Source organism: Chelonia mydas, chromosome 9 (genome assembly GCF_015237465.2).
Source record: "Chelonia mydas isolate rCheMyd1 chromosome 9, rCheMyd1.pri.v2, whole genome shotgun sequence".
Taxonomy (NCBI): domain Eukaryota; kingdom Metazoa; phylum Chordata; order Testudines; family Cheloniidae; genus Chelonia; species Chelonia mydas.
The window spans coordinates 10,645,001-10,671,644 of NC_057855.1; the positions used below are offsets into that span (position 1 = coordinate 10,645,001).

The following is a 26,644-nucleotide window of genomic DNA, read 5'->3' on the forward strand; positions in this document are numbered from 1 at the left end:
TCTAACGTGAGTCTGCTCTGTACTACTAAAGGATTATAGCATGCAACATTCTATTAAAAATGTTGATAAAACACTTAAGAAAGCAGAAGGACCTGAACATCATATACTGTTGAACCTTAGGAGCAGAAGGGAGGTGAAACAATTCTACACACCCACAACATCCATCCTTTGTGGAAGAAAGCAGGGGATCCACATTGATTTCTGCCCCCATCCTTGCATGTTGCTGCGCAGAGACACCAGCGGAGTTGGGCTTCATATAGAATTAGAAGTATGAGCTCTACCCAGACTTCCTCTTCTGCAGAGGAACCTCACAGATTTTACTTTCAAGAGGCTCTCTGAGGCTATATGCAAAAGGGAAGGATTAGCACCTATATGCAGAAGCTTACTGGAAATGGAATTTTAATTTGCACCTGCAATATGTTGAAACAACCTGGGACTTGGTTTATAGTGAAGCAGAATGAGTGTAATTATGTCCAGAATTTGAACGAAAACCAAGATACACTGTCAGTGTAATTCTGAATTCAGGCTGAGTTCAGTCCACCCACCCTTGACCGTGTCACTTTAACACGCCCATGTTACAGAAAGATAGCCAAGGATATTTAAAACATGGGTTGCATGAATCAAATAGATCACAAACAGGACAGGGATTCATCTACAACAAGGTATGCTTCTGAGGCCCAGATCTGCACAGGTATTTCGGCCTCTAACTTCCACTGATTTCAATGGAGCTTAAATACCTGTGAAGATCTGGGCCTGAGCCCACATATGTTTTTCGATTCGGCTTTCAGTTTCCACTATGAAAGGAAGTGGATCTCTTGGGATAAATAGACACACAGAGTTTCTATTCTCCTGCAATTTTCATTTAAACACTAGTTACATAAAAGGGTCCAATTATCTTTCTGTTTAAATATTTTTTTTAAAGTAGTGATCTCTTAATAATAGATGGTGTGTCAGTTTAGAAAACTGGAAACAAATGGGTAAAATACACTAGGCTGCAAAATTAAATCAGGAAATTCCAAACATGAAGGTTCCTTCTGCAGTGTTAACTTGACAGTAGTGCACATCTCACACATTTTATAGTTTACATTATGACACGGAACAATATAAGAGAGTTTGCATTTAACAGGGAGAGTGAGGATAGAGAGTATGTGCAACGTGACCAAGTTACTGGGGTGGAAGGACCCTAATTGTTGGCAACTCCTGCCTTTTCAATGTTTTTTTAGTGATTTCAGAGCCCCCACATTGCATTAATGCTAGTTTTCCATGCTTTTGGCCTTTTACTTATATAAAAGGAAGAAGTATCAGCCAGAACTATCCAACTTGTACAATCTATCTATGAAAAAAGAACAGGAGTACTTGTGGCACCTTAGACACTAACAAATTTATTAGAGCATAAGCTTTCGTGGGCTACAGCCCACTTCATCGGATGCATAGAATGAAACATATAGTAAGAAGATTATATAGATAAAAAGAGAATGGAAGATATGTGTATGTATGTGTGTGTGTGTATATATATATATATAAACAAAAATAAAAATAGAATGGAAGATATATATATATATATATATATATCTTCCATTCTATTTTTATTTTTGTTTATATACACACACACACACACACACACACACACATACACACACACACAGAGAAGGTGGAAGTTGCCATAAAAACTGTAATTAATTAGCCTCTTACAGTTTGTTAGTTTCTAAGGTGCCACAAGTATTCCTGTTCTTTTTGCGGATACAGACTAACATGGCTACTACTCTGAAACCTATCTAACTATGGTACTTCTATGGCCCCATGACAAGAATTGGAGCACCTTTCAATCATTATCACCACTGTCAGGTAGGGGAGAAATATTATCCCCATTTTACAGATGGGGAATGGAGGCACAGAGACATTAAGATCCTCAAAGGTATTTAGGCACCTAACTCCCATTGATTTAAAGTGACTTGAGATCAAGTGACTAAGTGATTTGCCCAAGGTCACAAAGCAGATCTGGGGCAGAGCCTGAATCCCAGGCTAGTGCCATAACTAGTGACGATAGTCCCTAGCTAAAATGTGTAGTTTACCTGTAGAGCTTGTTAAGTTTGTTTGCTCATGATCTTGTGAAGCTCCAAAAAGAAAAACAAAAACAAAAAAAAAAACCCTACCTCTCTGAAGATTTTATAAGCCTTTTGAACTTAACAATTTTCTTCCTCATGATCAGCTGAGCTTGTAAATTACTGTAACACACTATACCCCAGAATGAATACAAGCGCCCTTTAAAAACTCCAGCTGGTCCAAAATATGACAGCAGCATGCTTGCTATACACAACTCCAGATGCTCCGGTCACTGGACTGGCTCCCCGCTAAACACTGGATTAAGGTCATGATCCTAATCTCTACTGGCTGGGATCAAGATACCAAAGACTGCTTCTCCCTCCCAGACCATGACCTACCCCAACTGCACTTCTCAGGAACAACTGAGCCATCCACAACAAGAGCATTACTTGTGAGAGCTTCTAGGCAGAACCGTTAGCACCTGCCACAGTTGTGGAACTTCAGACCATTCTCATCTCTTCAGGAAGATTCCTGATCACTTTCATACCCAAATCCATCTCTATTCCCTAGCTCTTCCTCATCAACAATAACCTAATAATGAGGAAAATGTACCCCTCAGTACCGTGAGAAAGGAGAAACAAGTAGACAATGAGCCAACTATTTATTCTGTAGTAAGGAGCTCACCTAACATTGGGCACTGCTGTACAGTTGACTTTCTCACCACTTGCATCTTTTAGGGTCAAATCCTTATTCTATTTTATGTGGACCCTTTATTTCTCCACGGAGACACACCAGCCTGACTGAAAGGGGCAAAACAACTCTGCAGTAGCGCAACAAAAAGGTTCACAAAACTACTAAGGGATTTAGGAAGCTCATGCCCTTCCATCCCAAACAAGACTTCTGCATATGCTGTCCCCATGTCCTTTGCCCCTCCTGCATCCCTTGGTGTAGGTGAAACCACACACTGAAAGTTGGAAGGGATGGCAAAATGGCTACAAACTTTTCTGAACAGGATTAAAACCTTAGATAAAGAAAAAATATAAGCAAGTTCTATGTCGTTTAATACACAATATACTAGGCTGTGAAATAGTAACGGTAGCTGCACATATAACATACCTGACACAAACCCACAGAACAAAGGAATCAAAAGTGTTGTCACCCAACAGCGCATACCTTCAACTCCTCCATTTTACCACTATCTCAACCAATACTAGCATAGACAGTTTTTTGCACTGTGCCTGGGCATTAACAGGTGTAACCCTTCTGCCAGGTGTTGCTGGCAGCAAAAAGGGCCATGTTAAATTTTCTAGGGGTTCCTTTTCAAAACTTAAACACCACCAGCTTGAGCACCCACCCAGAAAGGTGTAAACTATATAGATCCCCCTGTGTTCCCTTGATAAGGCAATACTTCCCCACTTGCAAGCATTCAGTCCAAGAGGTTAAAACAAAGAGCACTTAAGGGAGGGCAAGGCAGAGACAACAGCGTAAACTTGAGAAAGCCAGAAATTAATATCTATTAGATAAGAATCCCAACCCCTGAGTGTCCTAATAGTAGTCTCAACTTCAATCCTCCTCTTGCAACAATGAGTGACTAATGAGTTCTAGCCACTTCCCTCCTCTCCAGCTTTGCCACTCACAGGTATTGTCCAGCGTTGGTGGAGTCCAAGAATTCTGGCAAATAACTCTCCAGCCCCAAAGGGAAATGTTGCCTAGGCTGCTCCTGGAACTCTACCACGTGAAGTGATTTCAGCTTTGATTGCTGGGTCAGGAGGCCCACACCAGAGTCCGTCAAGTAAGCTGCTGCTATCTGCAGCTTTAAGCCAAGCCACCTCAGTACAGCCTCATCTCAGATCTACCCACCTCCTCCAAACCATTCACTGTCTTGAGGTTGAGTCTTAGGAAGGAGATCAGGAGCATACAGAACCCTTAATACAGCCCTAATCATCAAACAGCAGGAGCCCCTTTTCCCTCTCCTTTAGCCTGGTTCACGTTCCCTTACCCAACTCTGCCTGACTGTGGTCACGGTCAGGCTGACATTTTACCCCCAGCATATTTGGAGCAGTCCTCTTGTCCTTTCATTTCCAAACGGCTACTAACATTTTTATTGGCCCCCAAACTGAAAACTTAACTGTATTTTAACCATAATACCCCAAACAATCACATAACTGAAATGTTAATGAGGCCTGGCCCATTCACTCATTTCCCCTTGTTCACAAGCAGATGCCAGCACAGAGCTTCCTCCCCTTTGGAGTTCTCAAACATCTCTGGGCTACTCTCCTCCCACTTCACCACAAGTTTCAGTAGTGAGCTCCCTAGTCCTTAGGGCTTCAGACCCCAGGGCTTTACACAAAGCAGGACTCGATGTTTCTAAACCTAAACTGGGTCTTTGTTAAGCAAGCTATTTACAGAGGTGCTGCAACCACAGCCAACGTTATAGCTATGTGCACATAGATTGACTTCCTGGTGCCTCTCCCAAATGCCTTCCTCCTGCAACACCTGCGCCTTCCTCCAAGTTCCAGACAGGTGGCTACATCTTTCTTTTTAACATTTCCACTTTGGGACTAGCCAAGCACCCCCAGACCCAGCCTGGGGCCTCGGCAATGGGGGAAGAGCCGCAGAGCACTGGGAAGCAGGAGGGGGTCTGAGGTTGGAGCATGGGCAGGCCCAGACAGGGCTGTGTGGGGAGGCACTACCTCCCCTGGCCTTTGATACCAGCTGCCCATGAGTACACAGGCCTTCAAAGGGACATGGACTTTATCCACAGCTTCATGGGTGGCGGGTGAAGCTTCCTCTTGGGGTGGCTGCCCCACCTCTTTCAGCCGAGGCCATGCCCCCACTCGCTGCTCTCAGCCCTCCCGTGGCCCTGGCCAGGGTAGTGGGGGTGCTGAGAGCTCAGTCAGAGCCACGGGGGGGGCAAGAGGGGCCTTAGTCCACGGCCCCACCCGGGGTCGAGCACTCAGCCTTGGCTGGGAGCATGGCGGAAGTCTTAGCCCTGGTTGGAGCTCAGAGCTCGGAGCCCTTCCCCAGTTCTGCCCCTTCCACTTATGGCTCCACTCCTGTTCTGCCCCCACTCGCTCCTTCCCACCCACCTGCTGTGGCCCCAAGACTGGAAAAGCTCTGTGCCCCTTCTGTGGCTATGGGGCCACAGCAGGGAGTGAGAGCTCCTCTAGCCCTGGGGCCGTGGAGGGGGGAGATTTTTCTGGGGGCCCCAAATCCGCATTGCCCACCCCCTCAGCCTCCATTATGCACTGCCTATGCACAGCTCATTGTGACCTCTTTGGCCTCAGAGTCCTTCAAGTGTGCTGGTCTTCATACCGGTCTCCCACTTCTTGTCTGTGTTATTGCTGTTGGAGGAGGATTTGCTTCCACTCTGTTGCTGCCTTCATTCTCTTAATGGCATCCTGATGGCCCCCTGTGTTGCTCATATATCTAGTTTCTTCTGACTCTCCTACATCAGGCCAGCTGACACTCTTTCTAACTCCTCCTGGTCCTGACCTTAGCCCCATCAGTCCAACTGTGATGGCTGTCTGCCACTACTCTGCAGTTGTCTTCAGTTTCATCTCCACTGCTGTCCTGAGTCTGTAGCTACCTCATATAACCTGGGTCCCACTACAGCTGTGACTGTGGCCTTTTGCCATTGTTTTGTGTGGTTATTTGATGGTTGGACCCAGACCTGCTCACCTATATGTAGTGACTTTATGTCTTTAGCTCCTTTCTTGTACCAGGCGGCCTGCTCAGCGTAGTGTTTTCTTAACTACTTCTGTTTTGTCTATCAATCCTCCCCTGGACTGCAGCAAACTATTCCTCATGGGAAGCAGAGTTCCTGGGCTGGGCTACAGATTAGTCCTTGGGATATGTTGCAATGGTCCAACATTGCCAGGCAGGGATCCCTCCTGTCTGTTTTGCCTTTGCCATCAGTTTCTTGGATGTCCTTACTGCCAACTCTGCCTTCCCCAGTGAGTACCCAGGGGAAAGTGTATTGTGCTCAAATTCCCATTGCCTGTTATATTGTTTGAATTCTGCTACGGTGTACTGTGGTCCATTTTTTGACCAGAGCATGGCCAGTATGCCATACCTTGCAGAATGCACCTTCAGTTTCCTGATCACATTCTTTCCTGGGTGTCCTCCAGATAGTCCATTTCCCATAAACTGGAAAAGTAATTTACTGCAACCACAAAGTTCCTATCACTACAAGTAAGCAGGTCATGTTCCAACCTTTTCCCAGGGTTGGGTTGGGATTTCAATAGGCTGTAGAGTCTCCTTCTGTTGTCAGCTACTATACTCTCTGCCAACCTTGCGTGTGTGTTTTCAATTGGGCACTCATGCTTGGCCATTAGATACGCTCCCTGACTTATCTCAGGTGTGCCTGTATCCTCAGATGTGAAGCGTGTATCCATTTCAAGATGTCAATTCTGAAATCTGCTAGGATTATTGCTCACAAGGGAGGAGGGTCCCAGAGACCACACTCCAGCCCGAGCCCAAACATCTAAACTGCAATTTTATAGCCCCACAGACCAGGCTCCAGGAGCCTGAGTCGCTGACATCGGCCAGTCACAGGTGTTTTGTTGCAGTGTAGATGTACCCTAAGTCCCCATCTCCTTGAAGTATGTCTTTATACTCTATTATAAATGCTGGAGGTGGCCCGTGTTGACTGCCATTCTCTCACACTAAGAACATCTGATGTTTTACTGCAATTAAATACACAGCTTGCACTGCCCTGCTACAGCTGGTACTCCTGTGTGTTGACTACTATAAACACTAAGCAATAACGTCTTTTGTTTTGTGGGTTTCTTATCAACAGTCTGCATTTGCCCATTGGCCTCAGAATTCTTTTAATGTACATCACCAGCACTTGGTTACATTTCTCCAGTCTAGCATTGCTGCTTAGCAGCATCGCTAGGATTACATTGCAGCTGGCTTTGTATTCCAGCTGGAGTTGAACTGGTCATTTGTCTAATAGCATAGTTTCACATGTGGCAGACGAATGGCTGGAAGCCTTCTTCTGCACTGTGTATGTATTGAGAGTCTTTGTATTTTGCTACAGCACAAATCATGGTTTTTTTCTTCCTGGAGTACCCACAGCATTGAGACATAAAGTGGTTCTGTTTCTCACACTCTTTGCACCATTGGTCATAGGTTGGTCATTTTTCTTTCTGCCTTTTGTGATGCTTTCCACAGTACATACCGTGGACCATGATGCCTGCATTTTTGATCTGTCTGTCTTTGTACAGCCTCCTGGGTTCCTTTAGATTGTGTCTGTGTACTTGTTTTGCACAAGTGGCTGTTAGTGTTTTGATCCTTTCCCTGGACAGCTTAGCTGCCCTTGCTATTTGGAGGCATTTCTTTAGGGTTAGTTCTGTTCTCTCAACATAAACTGGAATCATATGTCCCATAAAAAATCCTATCTTTAATTAGGCCATCTTTAATGTCTCCAAAGTTACATGTAGATGCCATGAATGTCATCTGTGTAACATAAGTATCTATCCCCTCTTTTGTGTCTTGGTTTCAGGTACAACCCCTCCCCCCCGCCACACACACTTCTCCGTACTGTCTCATTCTGTCTGAAGTCACAGTGTTCACCAAACACTTTATCAGCTATTCCAGTGTTTTGGACATTATTCCTGCAACAGTGTTTCACTCACTTTTTGCCCTTTTTTCCTCAATTAGATAGGAAGAAAACTTTACCTTCACTTTCTCATCTTCATCCCCCATGGTCAGCTCTGTATACAGACTCAATTTTTGCTTCCATGCTTGTGAAAGTTTTGTTGGTCTGGAAATCCAGCATTTCTGGTGGTCTGAGTCCCACTGTGATACCGTTTTTTCTGTTTTTACATGTTGTTTTGTTTTGTTTGCCTGTTAATCACATTCTCTTCCAAGCTCTGGGTCTCATTGACCCATCGGGTTTCATGTACAATGAGCAAAGTAATAATATAAGAGGACTTCATGTTTCAGACAAGCTTTTCATTAAGACAACTCTTTACAGAGGTCCTGTAAATGCAGCTACCACTCTAGCCATGTGTACACAGACTGATTTCCTGGTGCTCATCCAAACTCTTCCCTCCTGCAACCTGTGCTTCTCCTTCCAAGCTGCACATAGACTACAGACCACAATCTTAACTCTGCCTCTCTCTCTTATATCCTTCCAGAACCTCCTTTACCAAACTGTTCCCTCCACACACCAGACTACCCCAACCTTCCCTTCTGCACACCCCCTTACACATACTACCCCCTGCCAACACTATTGTGGTGTTTGGTATGGTAGATTACTGTTTAGAGGTCCCTTGTCCCCTGTAGCTTTTAGGGGTTGAAACTTGGGAGAAAAGTGGGCAAGGAGAGAGGGAACCTTGTCTATTCTGATTTTTAAGCCTTTTGGATGAAGCCATCCATCAATTTGTGCATCTTCATTTCATCTCAAAATGTAGCCTTAAATTCACTAACAAAAATATGAGTCGCCCCATCTGCGGCTTGGAGGAGGACTTCACTTATCTTTACCTAACCCTGAGGAGAGATAGGGAGGGGAGTTGCCTTTTCAACCTTCTCCTAACCCATAGTTACCCCTGTGATGATCCTGCCTCCTCCTTTCTCCTCCCCCTTCCACCCAGTTTTCTGCCCCACTCACACTTTCCTTCCTGGCTAACAATATTGACACTCAAATTGTCATCCAAACTGTCATCTTTAGTGGCAGATACCATAGCAAATCTGAAGCGACAGCATACACAGGACACTGCGCCTACCTGTTGGAAAACTGATTTAGGACTCAGTCCTGCAATAATCTACATGAAGGAGGACCTTAAGGATTAAGACCTTAGTTTGAAGAACCATTGCTCACTACAATATATTGTCACTTCAAATAAAGGTCTGATTCTTTCAAATTTCTTTGAAAACACTGGCACAAACTTGTTTTCCTAATTGTTAAGCACATTTCAAATACAATCAGAAAAATGAAGCCATAGGAGTAATCACAGTCAAGATGAAATCTGAAATTACATAATACTAATAGCCATGGTACAACAGAAGTCACCGTTATTTTCATAAGCTTTTGTGAGCTACAGCTCACTTCAAGTGAGCTGTAGCTCATGAAAGCTTATGCTCTAAAAAATTTGTTAGTCTCTAAGGTGCCACAAGTACTCCTTTTCTTTTTACGGATACAGACTAACATGGCTGCTACGCTGAAAATGGTTATTTTCATTACTTTTCCTCAAAGAGACGATATAACTGAAGATAATTTCGCTAAAGAAAGAACTAAAATGGATCCCAAAAGTTATTGAGAAACAGAAGACATATCAGCTGCTAATTCTGGATTCATTATCTCATCTTTAGGTTACTGTCTGAATACTCTATTATACTTACATTTGCAAACCTTGTTCCTCCACCTGTCTCACTTTCTGACAATCTTATTAACATTTTTGTTCAGGTCTGAAGGCCAAGTAATGACACTGCAAGCAAGGTAGAAATAATTCCTTTGTAACTCTCATCACCACAGACATATGTGTATTTGGTGTTAGATTACAATGCAATCCTACTTTGTTTTGTTTTTTTAAGACTCTACCCCACTGAGACATGCTTTCAGTTTACAATTAGAACCATCCCAGCTATGCTCTTATAATCATTGTTAGCAGTTTAACAAACAGGCTAGTGTAGAAGAAAACAGATAAAACAGTACAGTGCTTTATTCTGATGCAGATGGTTAGGATAAAAAATATGAAGGAGCCTCAGAAAGAAAGATGGATGAAGAAAAAAAAGACATTCAGAGAAAAGAGGAGCCATACACCCAGTAAGTGCAGCAAGTCACAGTCATAGGAGGTGGGAGATGCATACAAGAGAAGAAAGTGTACAGCAGAAAAAGAATATGTTAGTGAAACAATATAGCAAAGCTTCCTAATAGCTATACATTAGTGTAAAAATACAGTAATATATGCTTGCATTGCAATATTCTTCTGCACTTGAGGGAAGGGAAAATTTTAGATGTCTGAAATTCCTCTATTTTGGGGCCTTGGATGGAAAATACACATACTTCTAAACTACTGTTTAACTGCATCATTGAGAACATGGCAATCAGTAATAGTTACAGCTTCTGTCAACACAGAATCAGATTGGTTGCATGCATGGCAACTGTAATAGCAGAATTTGTACAGGTTTATAGGCCTTATAATGCTGTGATAGGTACCATCATCACAAAAGCCCTAAAAAAAAAAAAGAATCTATTTTGCTTTGGGGCTTTTTTAAATGAACGTTTTCACAGAAAATTTTTATTTCTTTTGAAATTTCCTGGGTTTTAGTGAAAACTTAAATCAGATTTTTTTCAGTTAGTTTGGGGTTTTCGAAAACTGAAACTTTCTCTTTCTGTTGAAGAGTGTAAAATTTGCACAGAACATTAAAAAAATCTTTTACATTTTTTTATCCCAGAAAATACATACCTTTTTCTGGCCAACTCTAATTTGTCTATGTACTTGGGTAGGATGGGTGCCTAGCAATGCTTAGCAAACCATGCCCTCCAAGGGCTGTGGTGCAGAGACCAGTTCTTTAGCTTCTCTCCCAGCCTAGTGCTCAAGACAGTACTTGGGTGAAACCATACCTAGCTTCTGAATGGACATTCTGGGTAGGGAAGAGATTCCCTGTACTGGCTTCCAGCTCAGCATAGGGCAGGATTTTATCCAAAGCATCTAATAACTAGAGGGTCACATGCCGTTGCTTCTGTAGGCTGAACTGTATACCCAATGGGAGAAAGAAGCATATGTGATATGTGTGTGCAGCAAGCTAGGGGCACCTGAGAGATTCCTGGGCCAGCAGCAATTTGGTAAGGTGGCAGGGATGTGTAGGGAGTAGAAGAGGGGAAGTGTGGCCCATGATGGGAACCAGAGATAATGGTCATGGGGGGTTACTCCCAGCCCCTGCACTCAAAGCTGCTTGTCCAGTACCCTCCAGTTAAGCTGACACTTACACTCCTGCCCAATTGCCTTTTTGTGATTTGGGGCCAAAGATAACCCTGTTTTTGCTCTCTTTTGATTTTTGTACCACCACCACTCCGCTCACCCAGTGTTTGTGCATGCCAATTTGTGTTGTCCACTCTCCCATATTTACTAAGGTGATTTATTTTGGCTCGCTGCCATGAGCTCAGCCTATCTGTCCATCCCCTATCAATTCTGCACCCACATCAGTTCTGCCCTTTGCCCCACCTCACCTCTGCTCTTCACTTCTCACTCTTAGGTCTGAGGGGGCTTCAGTGGGGTCCCTTCTCCTCCCTGCAAGCTGGGGGGACACCACTCTCAGGGTTCTTCACCCCTCTTTTCCCTTCTCAGGCCAGGTGTTGCAGGGAGGCGCAGGAGAGAAGTAGCTGCCCTGTGGCACATGGGAGAGAGCAGGGTTTCGCTGGGCTCTTTCTGCTCCCTCCATTCCTCCTGTGAAAACGGTGTTGACCCCTGAGGTGGAAGCTGCCTACTTCCTGCAGGCTCCCTAATCGGCTGCCCTTCCCCAGGAGGTGTGGCAGTGCGGAAAGCAGCCATCAGAAGGGGTTTTCCCCCCAAGGAAATGGCAAAAGGAAGCTGAGTTTAACATGCTGACACTGAATGAAAAAGAAATGAGTGGTGAGGAGGAAGGGGAAATTGAGGGGCTGGAGAGAATGGGGGACACAAGAGGTCATTGGCATTGGGAGAGGAGAGAATGGGGGACTCATAGAGCTCCCAGTTTAAGAATGGGGGTATGAGGGGTTACACTGAATCCCTGAAATAGAGGAGGATGGGAGAATGACAAGCAGGGAGCTTGTGTGATAGAATGGAGGGATGCACGGAGCCTCTGGGGTGTGTGTGCAATGAGTTCGGCTGACACAAGCTACAAAGTGTGCGACGCTCTAGTTTTAATGTTCTTTGTTAAATTAGGGTATTTTGGAGCCAAAATGTTAAACTTGTTATCGGGAAAAGATAAATAATGAGTGTGGAGCATGTGTGCCTTTTAGATTACTTCTGGGGGGGAGCTCTGCACCACTGTGCAATGCAGAATTTTGCAGAAATTAACGTGCGCACAGAATTTCCTTTCCCCCACAGAAATGGGCTGCAGTGCTGCTGGCCGCCACTAGGGGCTGCTGGACCCGGCAGAGCCCAGCTCACACACAGAGGACACTGCCAGGGGGTTGAGGAGGGAGCTGGAGGGATCCTGGCAGCTGCAGTTCCCAGCATGCCCTGAGGGAAGGAGACAGCGGCATGCAGGAAACCCCACTCAAGCCTGGGATGAGCATCAGGCTGTTCCTCCCTCTTGATCCCTGGGCTCTCTCTGGGGGGGGGGGCAAGGAGCAGGTTTCTGGGCTGGGGGCACCCACGGCTGGGCTCTGGAGGAGAGGAGAGGGGATGGGGCAGGTGTCTGGACTCTGGGGTGAGGGGGGATGCAGGTATCGTGGGGGGCCATGTGGCTGGGCTCTGGGGGGGTTGGGTGTATTGGTGGGGGAACCGTGTCTGGGCTCGGGGGGAGGGGTTGTGGGTGTCTGGCCGCTGTGCTGGACAGGGTGAGTGGGGGGGGGCAGAAAAACAGGAACTGGGTTGTCATAGGGTTTTTTTTTAACTCTCTACTCCTATGGGAATATTTTTGGTGTGTGTCTGAATGCATCCGATGAAGTGAGCTGCAGCTCACGAAAGCTTATGCTCAAATAAATTTGTTAGTCTCTAAGGTGCCACAAGTCCTCCTTTTCTTTTTTGCGAGTACAGACTAACGCGGCTGCCACTCTGAAACCTGTATTATTACAGACATACTTGCTGACAGCTATTTTGAAATAAATTACCAAAATAATTGAAACTGGGGTGATTATGTAGTGTGATTTTGACCAATAACATTTTCAGAATTTTAAAGTATTATGCACGGAATTTTTTTATTATTATTTGTTTTTGGTGCAGAATGCCCCCAGGAGTATTAGGTGCACAGTCAGCAATATACATGGTCTCAATACCCAGACTGTATTTGTTTGATGTGCACATTCAGAACTTGCCAGTGTGCAAACTATAAAGCAATCTAACTTTTTTCTACAAAATGAACTCTAATTCACACTGAAAATCAAATAACTTAAATCAGAAAATCCACAAGACGAAGAAACTACCAGTATCTACAATTCTGGAAATAAACTGTTTCATAGTAAATATAAAACAAGCACTGGAATATGGTTGCTGCCCCGCCCTTTGGGGTTGTGGTCATCAATCCTTTTAAAGAAGTGGAAAAAGAAATAAAGACCTTTTATTAATAAATCCAGATAATAGTATTGCAGGCTATTTTCCTCATGGGAGGCATTAAGGCCTGGTTCTAGCAAATGAATCTCTGAGCGTGCAGGGTTCTGCTCATTTATACAGCCAATACAAGTATCTTAAGCACTCCAAGAACTTTCTTTCACCCTGTTTAAAATTTACCAGATTTTTTAAAAAATTGGTAGGAGGAAAAAGAAATAGAAAATGCCCTAAAATTTTACCTTATTTACCAAGAACTAGACCTCATTAAAATTGCAGCAAAAATGAAAACAATAACACAACAAACTCCAAACTCTGAAATCATGGTTTATTTTCTAAAGTGAACTCAGTGCTCATAAAACATATATGACAACAATGGAACCTGAATTTTTCAATTTTCCACCACAAGAGGCAGCAGCATTGCAAGCTTCTCTTCCAGTTTGATTCAGACCTCATCTTAGGTCTCTGATCCTATATCAAGGGCTGCCCACATGGAGGAGCTAGCATGATTGGGGCCTTAAGCAGAGAAAGGGCAGTTCAATTTTCATGCTCATTTGATCATGTTTCGGGAATGCCAAAAAGGGTGCTCACTGTGAGCCCTTGGGAATGCCAACAAGGCGCTCACCATTCCACTAGGAATTACACTGAGACCAGCAACTCACTCATACAAGCCAAAATAGCCATCAGACTAGGGTGACCAGATGTCCCAATTTTATAGGGACAGTCCCGATTTTGGGGTGTTTTTCTTATATGGGTTCCTATTGTCCCCCACCCCCGTCCCGATTTTTCACATTTGCTGTCTGGTCACCCTAAATCAGACAGCAGTGTTTAGACCACCTTACCTGAAGCAGTAACTCAGAGCAGAAAGCTGCTTTACCCCATTATCAATATTCTGAGCCATCCAGTATCCAAAAATTTGATTTCATAATAGACCTACAGAGGGGCCCTCAACTACTGCTTTGTTGCACAACACTGTATTATTAATACATGACACTATATTATTACTAATACTCACACACAAGTACCAGACCTATAATTCGCCTTCATTTTGTGGTAATCTACAGCAATCAAATAAGTGAGCTTGTCCATCTGGAACGAGTACTTGATATTAAATTTACACAGATTGTACTAGTGGTCAGTCCCATTTGTTGACAGCACAGCAGGGAGTGTTCCATTAAGGTGTAAATTCACAGAGTTCCGTGGTAATGCATCTGGAACAAAAAGACTGATGCAAGAAAGAAGAAAGTCACAGAAAAATGGGATGGTCACAGGCAGAGGGAGGGAATTACACAAATAAAAGATATAATCAGAAAAGATGAAACACATAGGCTTGAGAGGCCAGAGAGAGCAAAAAGAAGAGAAAAAGGAGAGGGGCACATGTTAACAAGAGTGGGAGGAAAACATATCTGCCTTTCGTGACACATGAATTTGGTGTTTGAAAAAGGTGGCAGTCTATTTGACTTAGATCAAGACTGAAGTAAGATCATAAGAATAGCCATACTGGGTTAGACCAATGATCCATCTCGCCCAGTTTCCTGTCTTCTGTCAGAAGCCAATGCCAGATGCTTTAGAGGGAGTGAACAGAACAGGGCAATTATCGAGTGATCCACCCCATCATCCAGTCTCAGCATCTGGCAGTCAGAGGCTCAGAGGCACCCAGCGCATGGCGTTGCATCCCTATCTTGGCTAATAAGTCCTCCATTTATACACAAACCAGATCAACTGAAGCGTTTTTCATACTGTCATGCCTATGCCATTCAAACTCCACCTTGACAGATCACTTGTAAGGCTCAGAAGTTGATCAGCTTCCAATCCTTTCTAATTTTGGTCTCTCTAGGACTGCAAGTAAGAGTACCAATCGGTGCCAATTTTGGTGATGGATTTTGTGGCCCAGATCCACACATCCATGGAAGTCAGGAGCCTAAATACCTTTGTAGATCAGGGTTGTCTACTTGTGGTTTAACTGAATCTACAAATTTCACACCACTGCAGTGTCAATGACTGGATTTAATATTAAAGGAATTATGCCAGATGTTTTTAGGTTCCATAGCATTGCTAAAATAGTGCAATCCTGTGTTCAAAGAATTCCCTTGTGGCTGTATTCCTGAATTCTTAAGAACCTGGAACTATTCTACGGGGCTAGTGTACAGTACAAAATTTTACTGTGTTTGAACATTATTGTGGAGAATCAAGTTAACTGACATGATGGTGACTAAGACTTTAGTGTCACTGAGGACAAGAACAAATCCTATTTGTTAGGATATAGATATTCAGGCCTGTCTGTAAAGGCCTTTACTCTAAGAATTTAGGTGTATTCTTATCACTTAGCTAGTTATAGAGGTATAAAAGAAAGAATCAAAATCACTGTCTGCCGGTGTAAGGGCCTTCTCTTACTGTGACAGTCTGAGGCCCTGTTCTTAGGCTAAGGCTTTTGGCTAAGCAGCAGAGGCAGCCATAAGCTGGGAAGCGAAAGGTCACATCCTCACATTCCAAACTAGTCACAGTGAAATAAGGTGCTATTGGGCTGTTAGGAATACAATCCTGTCCTGATAATGCCTATCACCTCCAGAGAAAGGGAAGCGCCTAGAAGATGTAAAAGGAAACTTAGTTTGATAGCATCCTGTCTGGCAAGAACTCACTTATCAATAGCTGGGATGTGAAATCCTCCTTTCTTTCAGAGTAACAGCCGCGTTAGTCTGTATTTGCAAAAAGAAAAGGAGTACTTGTGGTACCTTAGAGACTAACCAATTTATTTGAGCATAAGCTTTCGTGAGCTACAGCTGAAGTGAGCTATAGCTCACGAAAGCTTATACTCAAATAAATTGGTTAGTCTCTAAGGTGCCACAAGTACTCCTCCTTTCTTTGTTGTTCTATCACTGTAGTCCCTATTTCCCTATTTTTTGTCTGTATAATCTCTGTCTGGTTCTGTGATTGTTTCTGTCTGCTGTATAATTAATTTTGCTGGGTGTAAACTAATTAAGGTGGTGGGATATAATTGGTTAAATAACCATGTTACAATATGTTAGGATTGGTTAGTTAAATTTCAGTAAAATGATAGGTTAAGGTATAGCTAAGCAGAACTCAAGTTTTACTATATAGTCTGCAGTCAGGAAGTAAGGGCAGGAATGGGAACAGGGAATGGGGGTGGGGAAATTGGAATCATGTTTTGCTAAGGGGGGGAATGGGAACAGGGACACAGGTAAGGCTCTGTGGTGTCAGAGCTGGGAAGGGGGACACTAAGGAAGAAAACTGGAATCATGCTTGCTGGAAGTTCACCCCAATAAACACCGAATTGTTTGCACCTTTGGACTTTGGGTATTGTTGCTCTCTGTTCATGCGAGAAGACCAGGGAAGTAAGTGGGTGAAGCAATAAGCCCCCTAACACTATTCATCATAACGTCAGCTAACCATGAAGGTTTTAATTATGATTAACCGACATGATACTGAGCAAGATTTGCCCTCATCTTTTCTGACCAGAAAATCACGGTCAGCTCTGTCAGCTAACTTGTTTTTCCACATGTTCAAAATGGTAATATTTTGTAGTGAAGATAAACCTTTTATCACTCTCTTTCTACCTATGTGTAAATATAGTGCCTCTCTAGACAATACAATATAGGGCCTGATTCCCACTGATGTCAATATCAAAACTCGCCATGACTTCAGTAGTCACACAATAGGGCCAATATATTGTAATTTCTGTAGGTTTAACAGTACATACACCTATTTCCAGAGGCCTGTAATTCTGTTGTAAAAATTCCTAAAGTCTGACCCAGATGGGAGCTTTTACACATAGTTTGGCCCTGAATGGGACTATTCAACATGTGTGAAGTTAAGCACTTGGGTGTTTGTAGAATATGGGTCTCATCTTGACATTATTTTTTTTTGGGAGGGTAGGGGGGGAAACTTCAGCCTATTTTAGATGAAGGTTTAAACAAATGTATTTGCCTGGCTTCACTAAATATTCTTTTAATAAACAAATATGATTCAAAACCGACTTCTCTTGACATGTAAATTCAGGGCATTAATTTCTAATGCAGATTAATTGTTTTACATATTTCTGGAAAGCAATTTTCTTTAAAATAACAAAGACACTTATTTAAAACACATATTCTTCTCAAAAAATGAGGGAGGGGAAGGGAGATGGAAAGGAGCAGCACAGAGAGCACCAAGGGAGAAAGGGTGAGCCTCCTTCTCCCCAACCTCACTAGTCAGTGGCACTGCCTCATCCAGTGCTCCCTCTCCTCAGTCTGTACCCTCTCTGACCAGCATTACTGTGACCCCCCTCTGCAGATTGGCTCCTTACCTCCAGCATGAGCCCCCCTAGTGTGTGGCCCCCATCTCTAGCCTACTTCCACAGTCTGTGCCCTCCTTCCCCACCTGGCAACCCCTAGTCTCATTACCACCCCCATCTCCTGCCTGGCATCACCCAGTCTGTACTCCCTTCCCCCCCCCCACTCCAGCCTGGGGGCCCCCGTCTACATTCCTTTCCCCCCCGCTCGCATCTCCAGCCTGGTGCCCACAAGTCTACGTCCCCTTCCCTCCAACCCCATCTCCAGCCTGGCACCCCCCAGTCTGTGTCCCCTTCCCCATCTCCAGCCTGCTGCCCTCCAGTCTGCGTCCCCTTCCCCCGCCCCCATCTCCAGCCTGGCACCCCCCAGTCTGCATCCCCTTCCGCTCCCCCCCGCTCTCTAACCTGGCACCCCCTAGTTTGCATCCCCCCCCATCTCCAGCCTGGCGCCCCCTAGTCTGCATCCCCCCCCTTCAGCCTGGTGCCCCCCAGTCTGCATCCCCTTCCGCTCCCCCCCCCGCTCTCCAGCCTGGCGCCCCCAGTCTGCATCCCCCCCCAGCTCCAGCCTGGCACACCCCCTACTCTGCACCACCCCCCAGCTCCAGCCTGGCATGCTCCCTAGTCTGCATCCCCCCCCCCATCTTCAGCCTGGTGCCCCCCAGTCTGCATTCTCTTCCGCTCCCCCCCCCCCCGCTCTCCAGCCTGGCGCCCCCTAGTCTGCACCACCCCCCAGCTCCACCCTGGTGCCCCCTAGTCTGCATCCCCCCCATCTCCAGCCTGGCACCCCCTAGTCTGCATCCCCCCCCAGCTCCAGCCTGGCACCCCCTAGTCTACACCCCCTCCCATCTCCAGCCTGGCGCCCCCCCAAGTCTGCACCCCCCCAGCTCCAACCTGCTGCCCCCTAGTCTGCACCCCCCCCCCCAGCTCCAGCCTGGTGCCCCCTAGTCTGCATCCCTTTCCCCTCTGGGATCAGTGCCCAGGAAGCTCCAGGCTAGGGTGACCAGACAGCAAGTGTGAAAAATCGGGACGAGGGGGGTAATAGGCGCCCATATAAGAAAAAGACCCCAAATCGGGACATCTGGTCACCCTGCCCCAGGCCCGCACCCCCAAGGAAGACACTCCGCGTTCCCTTCCCACCCACCCTCGTCCGCAGCGCTTTACGACAGGCCCTAAGGCCCTTCGCGGGCTTTACGACAGAGCTCTGGTGCCGTACGGCGAGTCGGGGACGGCGGGGCCCCGAGCCGTGTCCGCTCCGGCCGCTTCCCGCCCGCAGCAGCGGGGCTCCGCCGGGTCAGTCATGGTGAGGGCGGCTCCGGATCCCTCCGTCCAGGCAGGCGGGGGCGAGCAGGTCCCCGAGGGGACGGTCGTGGGGTGGCCCCGGGGCGGGGAGGCCGGAACGGCCGTTAGTCCCGCTCTGTGGCGGCCTCACCCCCGAAGCGCGTGGGCCGGGCCGGGGGGACGCAGCGCGGCGCCCTTGAGGAGTGTGGCCTTGCCCTCGGCCCGCATTGCCCCGGTGCCGGCTGCCCGGCCCGACGCCGGCAAACCTCCCCCTGCCTAGCCGGAGCCCCGGCCCCGGCCCCGGCCGGTGTGGCGACAGCCCTGTCTACACTAGGCGGCGTGTTTCGCCGTCCCGGTGCCGTTCCGGCCGGGCAGCCCCCGCGGGGCGGAGTGACGCCGCGCTGCAGGTTCCGACGCCCGGCGGGCTCGTGCCGGCCCCGCAAGCGGAGTAAACTCTCCAGGTGCGACCGCAGCCGCCCGAAGGGCTGTTGGAAGAGGGTAGCTAGGCCGGTGAAAAGTCACCCCGCCCCCAGCAGCACAGGGATAGCCGTGCCAAATCTGCCTGCGGGCCCGGCTGAAAGATGTGCAGGCGTTCTTGATCTTTAATTACCCCCTTGCCCTCAGGGGCCTTACTTATCAGTTTAAAATTAAGCAGGGGAGCAAAGCAACGGTATGCTACAAACTTCTTCCAGTACATGTGTGTCATGTAGGCTTGGTTTAGGACAGACCTAGCTGTGCTGGCAAAAGCCTGTACTGTAGATGCAGTTATACCAACAAAACCATGCTTTTACTGGTGTAGCTTGTTTGGCTCCTGGGTGTGTGTGTGGAATAAGCTATTCCAGTAAAAGCACAGCTAGGAGCACTTTGCCAGCGTAATATACTGGTATACCTTATGTACATGGCTGTGCAGATAATACAGTTTGCCAACTGTTACACAATAATCACTTATCCAAAGTAGCGTCCACATATCTGTTGATATTCAATAATTGAACAACGTAATTATAATTTTGAGCATTCAGACGTATTGGATGTCCTGAATGATGTTTGGATAATTGAAACTAAACTGTAATATTTGATATTGCTGAAGCATTTTTTATCTGTGGAACTCAAAGCATTTTATAAATACCAATTAAGCCAAAAAATGCACTTGTGATTAGTGGAACACAAGTTTCAGTAAATATATCCATATAGGACTAGTGAAGCTTTTCTATTCCCAAGAGTAACTGTCAACAGTTCCACCTGTAGTTTTGAAATGCAGTAAGTAAGGCTTTAAAAGCTGCCAGCCAATGTGTGCAAGTTAACTGTATCTATCAGTTATATTGCACTTTACTGTTTTCTTGTCATATTTGAAGCCATTTTAGTTTTAATGTATATATGTAATTAACTTGGCTAAAGATTATTTTCATTTTTGTTAATTAATCGGTTACTCTTTCTCCCCCACACCCAGGCTAGTACTCTGATAGCGGTTGGTCTGACAATAGCTGCTGCTGGATTTGCAGGTTTGTATCTGGTGTGAGGAATCTAACACTGGATTCTACTTTTCATTACCTGCTTTAATAATGGTGCAGTGTAAAATATACTATCAGTTCAGCACAACGCAGTACATTATCTTTTAAGGGACACATACAGAGGAGTGGACTGGCTGGTCTGATTGCAGCCAAAGAAAATATCTAAATTTTTCTCTCTTCTTAGTCAGGTCAAAAAGATTTTTTTCCTGCATACTAATATGAAAGAAAATTATTGTACTGAATTTCTAAATCTTCATGAAATTATGCCTTTAGTTCTGTTAATGTTAGTCATTTTCTTTAAGGTCGTTATGCGTTACAAGCTATGAAGCAAGTGGAACCACAAGTAAAACAAGCCCTTCAGAGTCTGCCAAAATCTGTAAGTTTTGTTTTATCCATAGTACTTTTTTCAATTGATGTTAAATATTTTTTTCTGTACATAAATACCTTCACTCAGTCCCAGGCGAGAGGTTAAAGATGCTCGAATATAAATAGAGACAGACCAAACTGTCATCACAGCAGTAGTGTATTACTGATTGGTGCTATTAAATTCGGACAGAAGATCTCCAGATTGAGTGTATAAAACACTTTCACTCATCTCAACAATTCTGCTGTAGGTCAGTTCCAAATTATAGTGGTTGATTTGGCAACTCCACCAAACAGTTGAGTAAATAATGAAATTCGGCTTTGATTGAATTTCATGATAACGGTTCATAAGACGCATCTTTGTACTCTTATAGATAGGAATGCTCTGCAGCTACTAAAGAAGAAATGGTGGTCTCTTCTTCACCTCCAGTATTGTTTAATTCATATTATTTTGCCTGTCAGTTTTCTTACTAATTCATCTTCCATTTCAGGCCTTCAGTGGTTATTACAGAGGTGGATTTGATCCCAAAATGACCAAACGAGAAGCAGCTTTAATATTAGGAGTGAGGTAAAAAATCATTTTAATTAAAAATGTAGGATGCAGGAGAGAATACAGCACTAATGAGTTTAAGATCGGGGTCTGATTTTTTCAGAGGTACTGAATCCTCAAAGCTCTCATTGACTTCAGCATCTGAAATTCAGTGCCAAGTTAAATTAAAAGGGATTATCATAATGCAGAAACTGCTTTTACTCAGCTCAGTTTGCAAGACTGGCTACCAGGTCTTTCTAAGGTTGCATATATTAGATTGTTGATTACAGTATGTTGTACAAAGAAACATTACTTTTTAAAAGCCATTTCCAATTGGGGATTCAGTATTCAACCACTTTTTTTTTTTTTTTTGTATTACATTTTTAACTTGCTTTAACACCCAACCTAACTTTTCTGGCAATAAAAAAATGTCACTGTGCCTTTATATCAAAGCATGGACTATGGTCTATTTAGTATTTCAGTACAAAAAGAATTTTTGTTTTCAATCACACATACTAATAAAGTTAATGACTGGTGGTTGCCTTCACCAAATTTTGGGAAGACTGACTTTGGTTTTGGCTGCAAAAGTTCCACAAGCTTTCTTAGCAACTATGAAGGCACAGCCTTATTCAGAAAATTCTTTCATTTGAAGTCTATTTGGATTTTAGGAACCCTTGCCCAGACTTCTGCAAAGCCTTAAGTTGTAGCTATCCTCATTCCTATATTCGGGAAATGGCTACTGTGATGACTTCAATTGGCGGACTCTGGCTGCATTATTAGCTAATGTACTTGGTGGCCCTCTCTGAAGCTGACTTTATTCTGTAACTGACTGACCATGGAGAGGCTGATAACTGCAATCATCACATAGACATTTTAAAACAGTGACCCCCAAATTGTGGGGTGTGCCCCCCTAGGGGGTGTGGAGGAATGTTCCGGGGGGGGGATGATGGGGCTGGGCCACCCCCCATGGGGGCAGGGAGGGAGACCCACTCAGCCCTGCTCTGCCCCCAGCTCCGCTCCCGGCCTTGACCATGACTCCGCTCCCGGCCTTGACCCCTGGCTCCTAGCCATGGCCCGGCTCTACTTCCAGCCTCAGTTTTGGCTCTGGGCCGTGCCTCTGGGGAAAGGGGAGTGGGCAAATTACATTAGGGCGGGGCGACATGACTTAAAAAGTTTGGGAGCCACTGCTTTAAGAAGTGCCTCAGTGTGGTGATCAGAACTACTTGCATGAGATAAATTTGAGGTAAGATTTTCGAAAGTGCCTATGTCCCATTTTCAAAAATAACTTGGGCTCGTAAAAGCACAAATCCCATTGACTTTGTGAGATTTAGGTGCCCAAGTTAATGGGAGTTGGGCTCCTACATACCTTTGAGAATCTGGACATAAGGTGCTTTTGAAAATTTTGCCCGTGGCCCTTATTCATTCTTTCACTGCTCCAGATTTGCATCTCATTGAGCTTCCCAATAGCATAAGTCTGTGACATTAGAATACCTATTATTTGTATTGTGGTAGTATCTAGAGGCCCCATCAGGCAGTGGGGCTCCATTTGAAAAGACCTTCTCTCCCCCAAATTGCTTAAGTCTAAGTAAAAATACTAAGAATAAAAGTTTTAGTAAAGGAAAATCACACAAGTAGGCAGCCATAACTAACAGTTTAGGGATTCAAATAATTAAATAGTTACGTCTTAAATGGCTTGCTCTCAAGGACTGTACACATACACCCACAAATGTTTACAGGACTTTTTACAGTCCTAGGGAGGGTATGTGTTTTCTCTTTCAAATATGACTGAATTTTCAAGAAATAAAAGACCATGAAAAGTAATGTCAAGCTCCTTTTGACAGTTCTGCAGGAGAAACTGGTCAACATCTGTCAATGAAGCTGTAAAATACACACTATAAACTTTGGCATAATGGACTGAAGATGTTGAACAAAGCAGCAACAGAAAAAATATTTAGGGGGGAAAATGTCTTTTCAAATTTCTTAACTTGTTGTGAACAATTTGAGCATGAGACAAATTATTCTTAGTAATTGCTAATTTTTTTTCTAATTTTTCAGGTTTTCTAATTGTATAATATTTTTAATTCCTTTAAGTCAGGTTACCTAACTCTCTCTTCTTTTTAAACTAGTCCTACAGCCAATAAAGGTAAAATTAGGGAAGCTCACAGACGGATCATGCTTTTGAATCACCCAGATAAAGGTATGTAAAATCAGTAGGGATAAGACCCATTTGAAATAAATCAATTATTACTGTCAACCCAGTATATTTTTGGCCCAAATTAATGGAACCAAGATCATGAGATGTATAGGGCATATAGGTACATCATTCATACATTAACAAAAGAAAATAAAAAACCTGCCTAGGAGGAAATACATCTTAAGATGCTTGAATCCTTGTATATTCAGAGGTCCCCTGCCCAGACATTTGAACAATATTAAAACTACGGTTTCAGGAGTAGCAGCCGTGTTAGTCTGTATCCGCAAAAAGAAAAGGAGTACTTGTGGCACCTTAGAGACTAACAGATTTATTTGAGCATAAGCTTTCGTGAGCTACAGCATCCGATGAGATGCATCCAATGAAATGAGCTGTAGCTCGCAAAAGCTTATGCTCAAATAAATCCGTTAGTCTCGAAGATGCCACAAGTACTCCTTTTTTATTAAAACTAATAGATTCAACAAATTAACTCCTCTCTCAGTACCCGATATATCATCTCTGCATTGACTTATCATATAAAGACAAAAAAAGTTCCTTTTCGGTGAAAGCCTACAGTGTGATCGTACAGCTGCTCCAACGTGTGGAACTCCTGTTTGGTTAGAATTGGGCCGTTAGTCTTCAGAAACAGCAACAAACTTAATATGTAGTATTGCTGCTTATGTGATGCTAATGCTGAGATTCAGTTAAGTACTTCAGCACATGCCTAACTTTAACCATATGAGTACTCCCATCTCTATTCATCATAGCACTTAAACCCCATTGACTTCAATGAATCTAAATCATGTCATTAAAAACGGCCATACTGGGTCAGACCAAAGGTCCATCTCGCCCAGTATCCTGTCTTCCAACAGTGGCCAATGCCAGGTGCCCCAGAGGGAATGCATAGAACAGGTAATCACCAAGTGATCCGTCGCCCATTCCCAGCTTCTGGCAAACAGAGGCAAGGGGCACCATTCGTCTCCATCCTGGTTAATAGCCATTGGTGGACCTATCCTCCATGAACTTATATAGTTCTTTTTTGAACTGTTAGACTTGGCCTTCACAACATCCTCTGGCAAGGAGTTCCACAGGTTGTCTGCATTGTGTGAATAAATACTTCCTTTTGTTTGTTTTAAACTTTTGTCTTTTGGTACTTGGCAAATTGGGACCTTTAATCTTGATTTAAAAGGTAAAATGGCCTCCTTGAAGTGACCGCGAAACTTCCTATCTACTTCTTTGCCTCTTTCCTCCTCCTCCTCAAATACATGGTCATCAGGACCTGCCTTCTTCAGAAATCTTCCAGCAGACACAACATCAAGTGAATTCTTAGGCATATACAGAGTCTACTAACATGGGAGTCTCATAATATTGCCAGTTTTTACCAGGAACTAAAGCAAAGAATACTGATGTTAGGAGACACTGTCCTTTGTACTCTAAAAGGGTCTGTGCATCTTTTGGTAGGTGATCAAATCTAATTTTGGTGCATTTACAGTATATCAGACTGGAGGGATTACTAACATTTAATCTACTAATCACCTGTATTTTACATTTCACTCTCAAATTATTCCACCAGTACAGAAGCTTGGGTCAGGCCCTGCTGAATTAGAGACACTGGTTAATCTGTGGACTCATTAGCTTTATATAAAATATGCAGGGAACATCCAAAACACTTGGAAAATAGGTCTCCATACCCCTCTAAATCTTTGGTGACCCTATCATGAAATTCACCAAGTGACACAGGACTAGACTAGAGACCTAATAGAGTTTAGGGTTTGTCTGCACATGAAATTATTCCAAAGTAGCTGTTCTGGAATCACTATTCCTGAAATCTGAGTGGAGACATATTCCAGAATCAGTTTTCTTCCTGTCAAACTTAATCCACTTTGTTGGACTAAAAGCTATTCCTGAACTCCATGTTTAGACAAATCCTAAATATTCTGCAACTTGTCAGATGTCATTTGTCTATTAACTTATGAAATAGAGGCACTCGTGTATTTCTTTGAACAGATGTGCTCACATTTTTCTCCCTACTGGTACCATTAAGCCAGAATTGGGCAATAATGTAATGAAGTAGAAAAGATTGTCTTTTTTTGTGACGACTTTTTTTCTTCTAGGTGGTTCTCCCTATGTGGCAGCCAAAATCAATGAAGCTAAAGATTTACTGGAAGGCCAAGCTAAGAAGTGAATGTGGATATTTAGTTGTAAATTAATGGTTTAGTTTATGTATATTAATATCAGTTTTGATAACTGACCCAAGGAAAGTTATCCTTTCCTGACACCAATCTTTTTGACTTGATCAATGATTAAACTAATGCAGGGAACCCTCCCCCCCATTTTGGTTGGATCATGTGTATCTTGTTTTGGGGAGGGTGGGGGCTTATAAATAGTGGCTTAGAATAATTTTTGAAGTACTATCTCTAGTAGTGGTACAGTTTACCTCTAATTCAAAGTATTTTTCCTAGGATGACATGGAAAATATTGTGATTTGGTCTGGCTAATGTATATTCACACAAACAGCCTGAGTCTTGAGCACTCTGAAAATGCTGAATTTCTGTTTAACTAGGTACATCTGTTTGAAATTCATGCTGCTGTGGCTTAATATGCCAAAGTTAGCAAGATGATACTAATAAGAGAAAAGGCTGGGTTGAAACAGCCTAAGGAAAATCATGGATTTATTTGCACAATAGGAATAAAGCATTTAGAAATTTAGTTACATTAATGCAACGTGGAAAATGGAGAAAGTGGAATGTACTGAATTCTCTTGTAAGATAACGTGTATTAACTTTCAAAAACAAGTTGGCCATAGTCAGTGCTATTGATTTGTCTCCATGTATTTTTTACTTATTTCTACACTGATTTTCATTATTTTTACTGATTCCACAGCATTTAAATAAAATGACAAACTTATACTTGTATTAATAAGTACTAAAATTTCATAATATACTAAAGCCTTACAGTATATGATGATTATCTTAAAAGAATAAGGTGTAAGTACTCTTAGGATAACACTGAAGTTTCTAGTAAGAGATGGAAAGTGGAAATTTTACTTGCATGAGCCTTTAAGATAGAGGCTTAGATTCAAAGTTACAAGGAGGACTTTTTTCTTTATCTGTTTTGAATGAGAAATTGTAAAGGAGTTTTCCCCCCAAACTATCCATTCTCCCTTGATAGAGAAAACATTGCTTTACAGCACAGAAGTTATATTATTTATACATGGACCAGAATTCACTCAACTTTTAGCTT

At 43.8% G+C, this 26,644-nt stretch overlaps 1 protein-coding gene across 3 annotated transcripts; it reads left to right on the forward strand.

Moving 5' to 3' along the window:
• Positions 1-18,678: 18,678 nt before the first annotated feature.
• On the forward strand, positions 18,679-26,316 carry DNAJC19 (DnaJ heat shock protein family (Hsp40) member C19). 3 transcript variants are annotated; one of them, XM_037909124.2, is made up of 6 exons: positions 18,679-18,832; positions 20,258-20,309; positions 20,621-20,694; positions 21,173-21,249; positions 23,337-23,407; positions 25,516-26,316. In XM_037909124.2, the coding sequence occupies exons 1-6, from the start codon at positions 18,830-18,832 to the stop codon at positions 25,584-25,586; spliced, it is 348 nt and encodes a 115-aa protein (XP_037765052.1). In that variant the 5' UTR covers positions 18,679-18,829; the 3' UTR covers positions 25,587-26,316. The 3 variants fall into 3 exon arrangements, with proteins under 3 accessions (XP_037765052.1, XP_037765053.1, XP_037765054.1); XM_037909125.2 differs by having other exon boundaries at positions 18,694-18,822; XM_037909126.2 differs by lacking the exon at positions 20,258-20,309 and having other exon boundaries at positions 18,729-18,832.
• Positions 26,317-26,644: the final 328 nt, after the last annotated feature.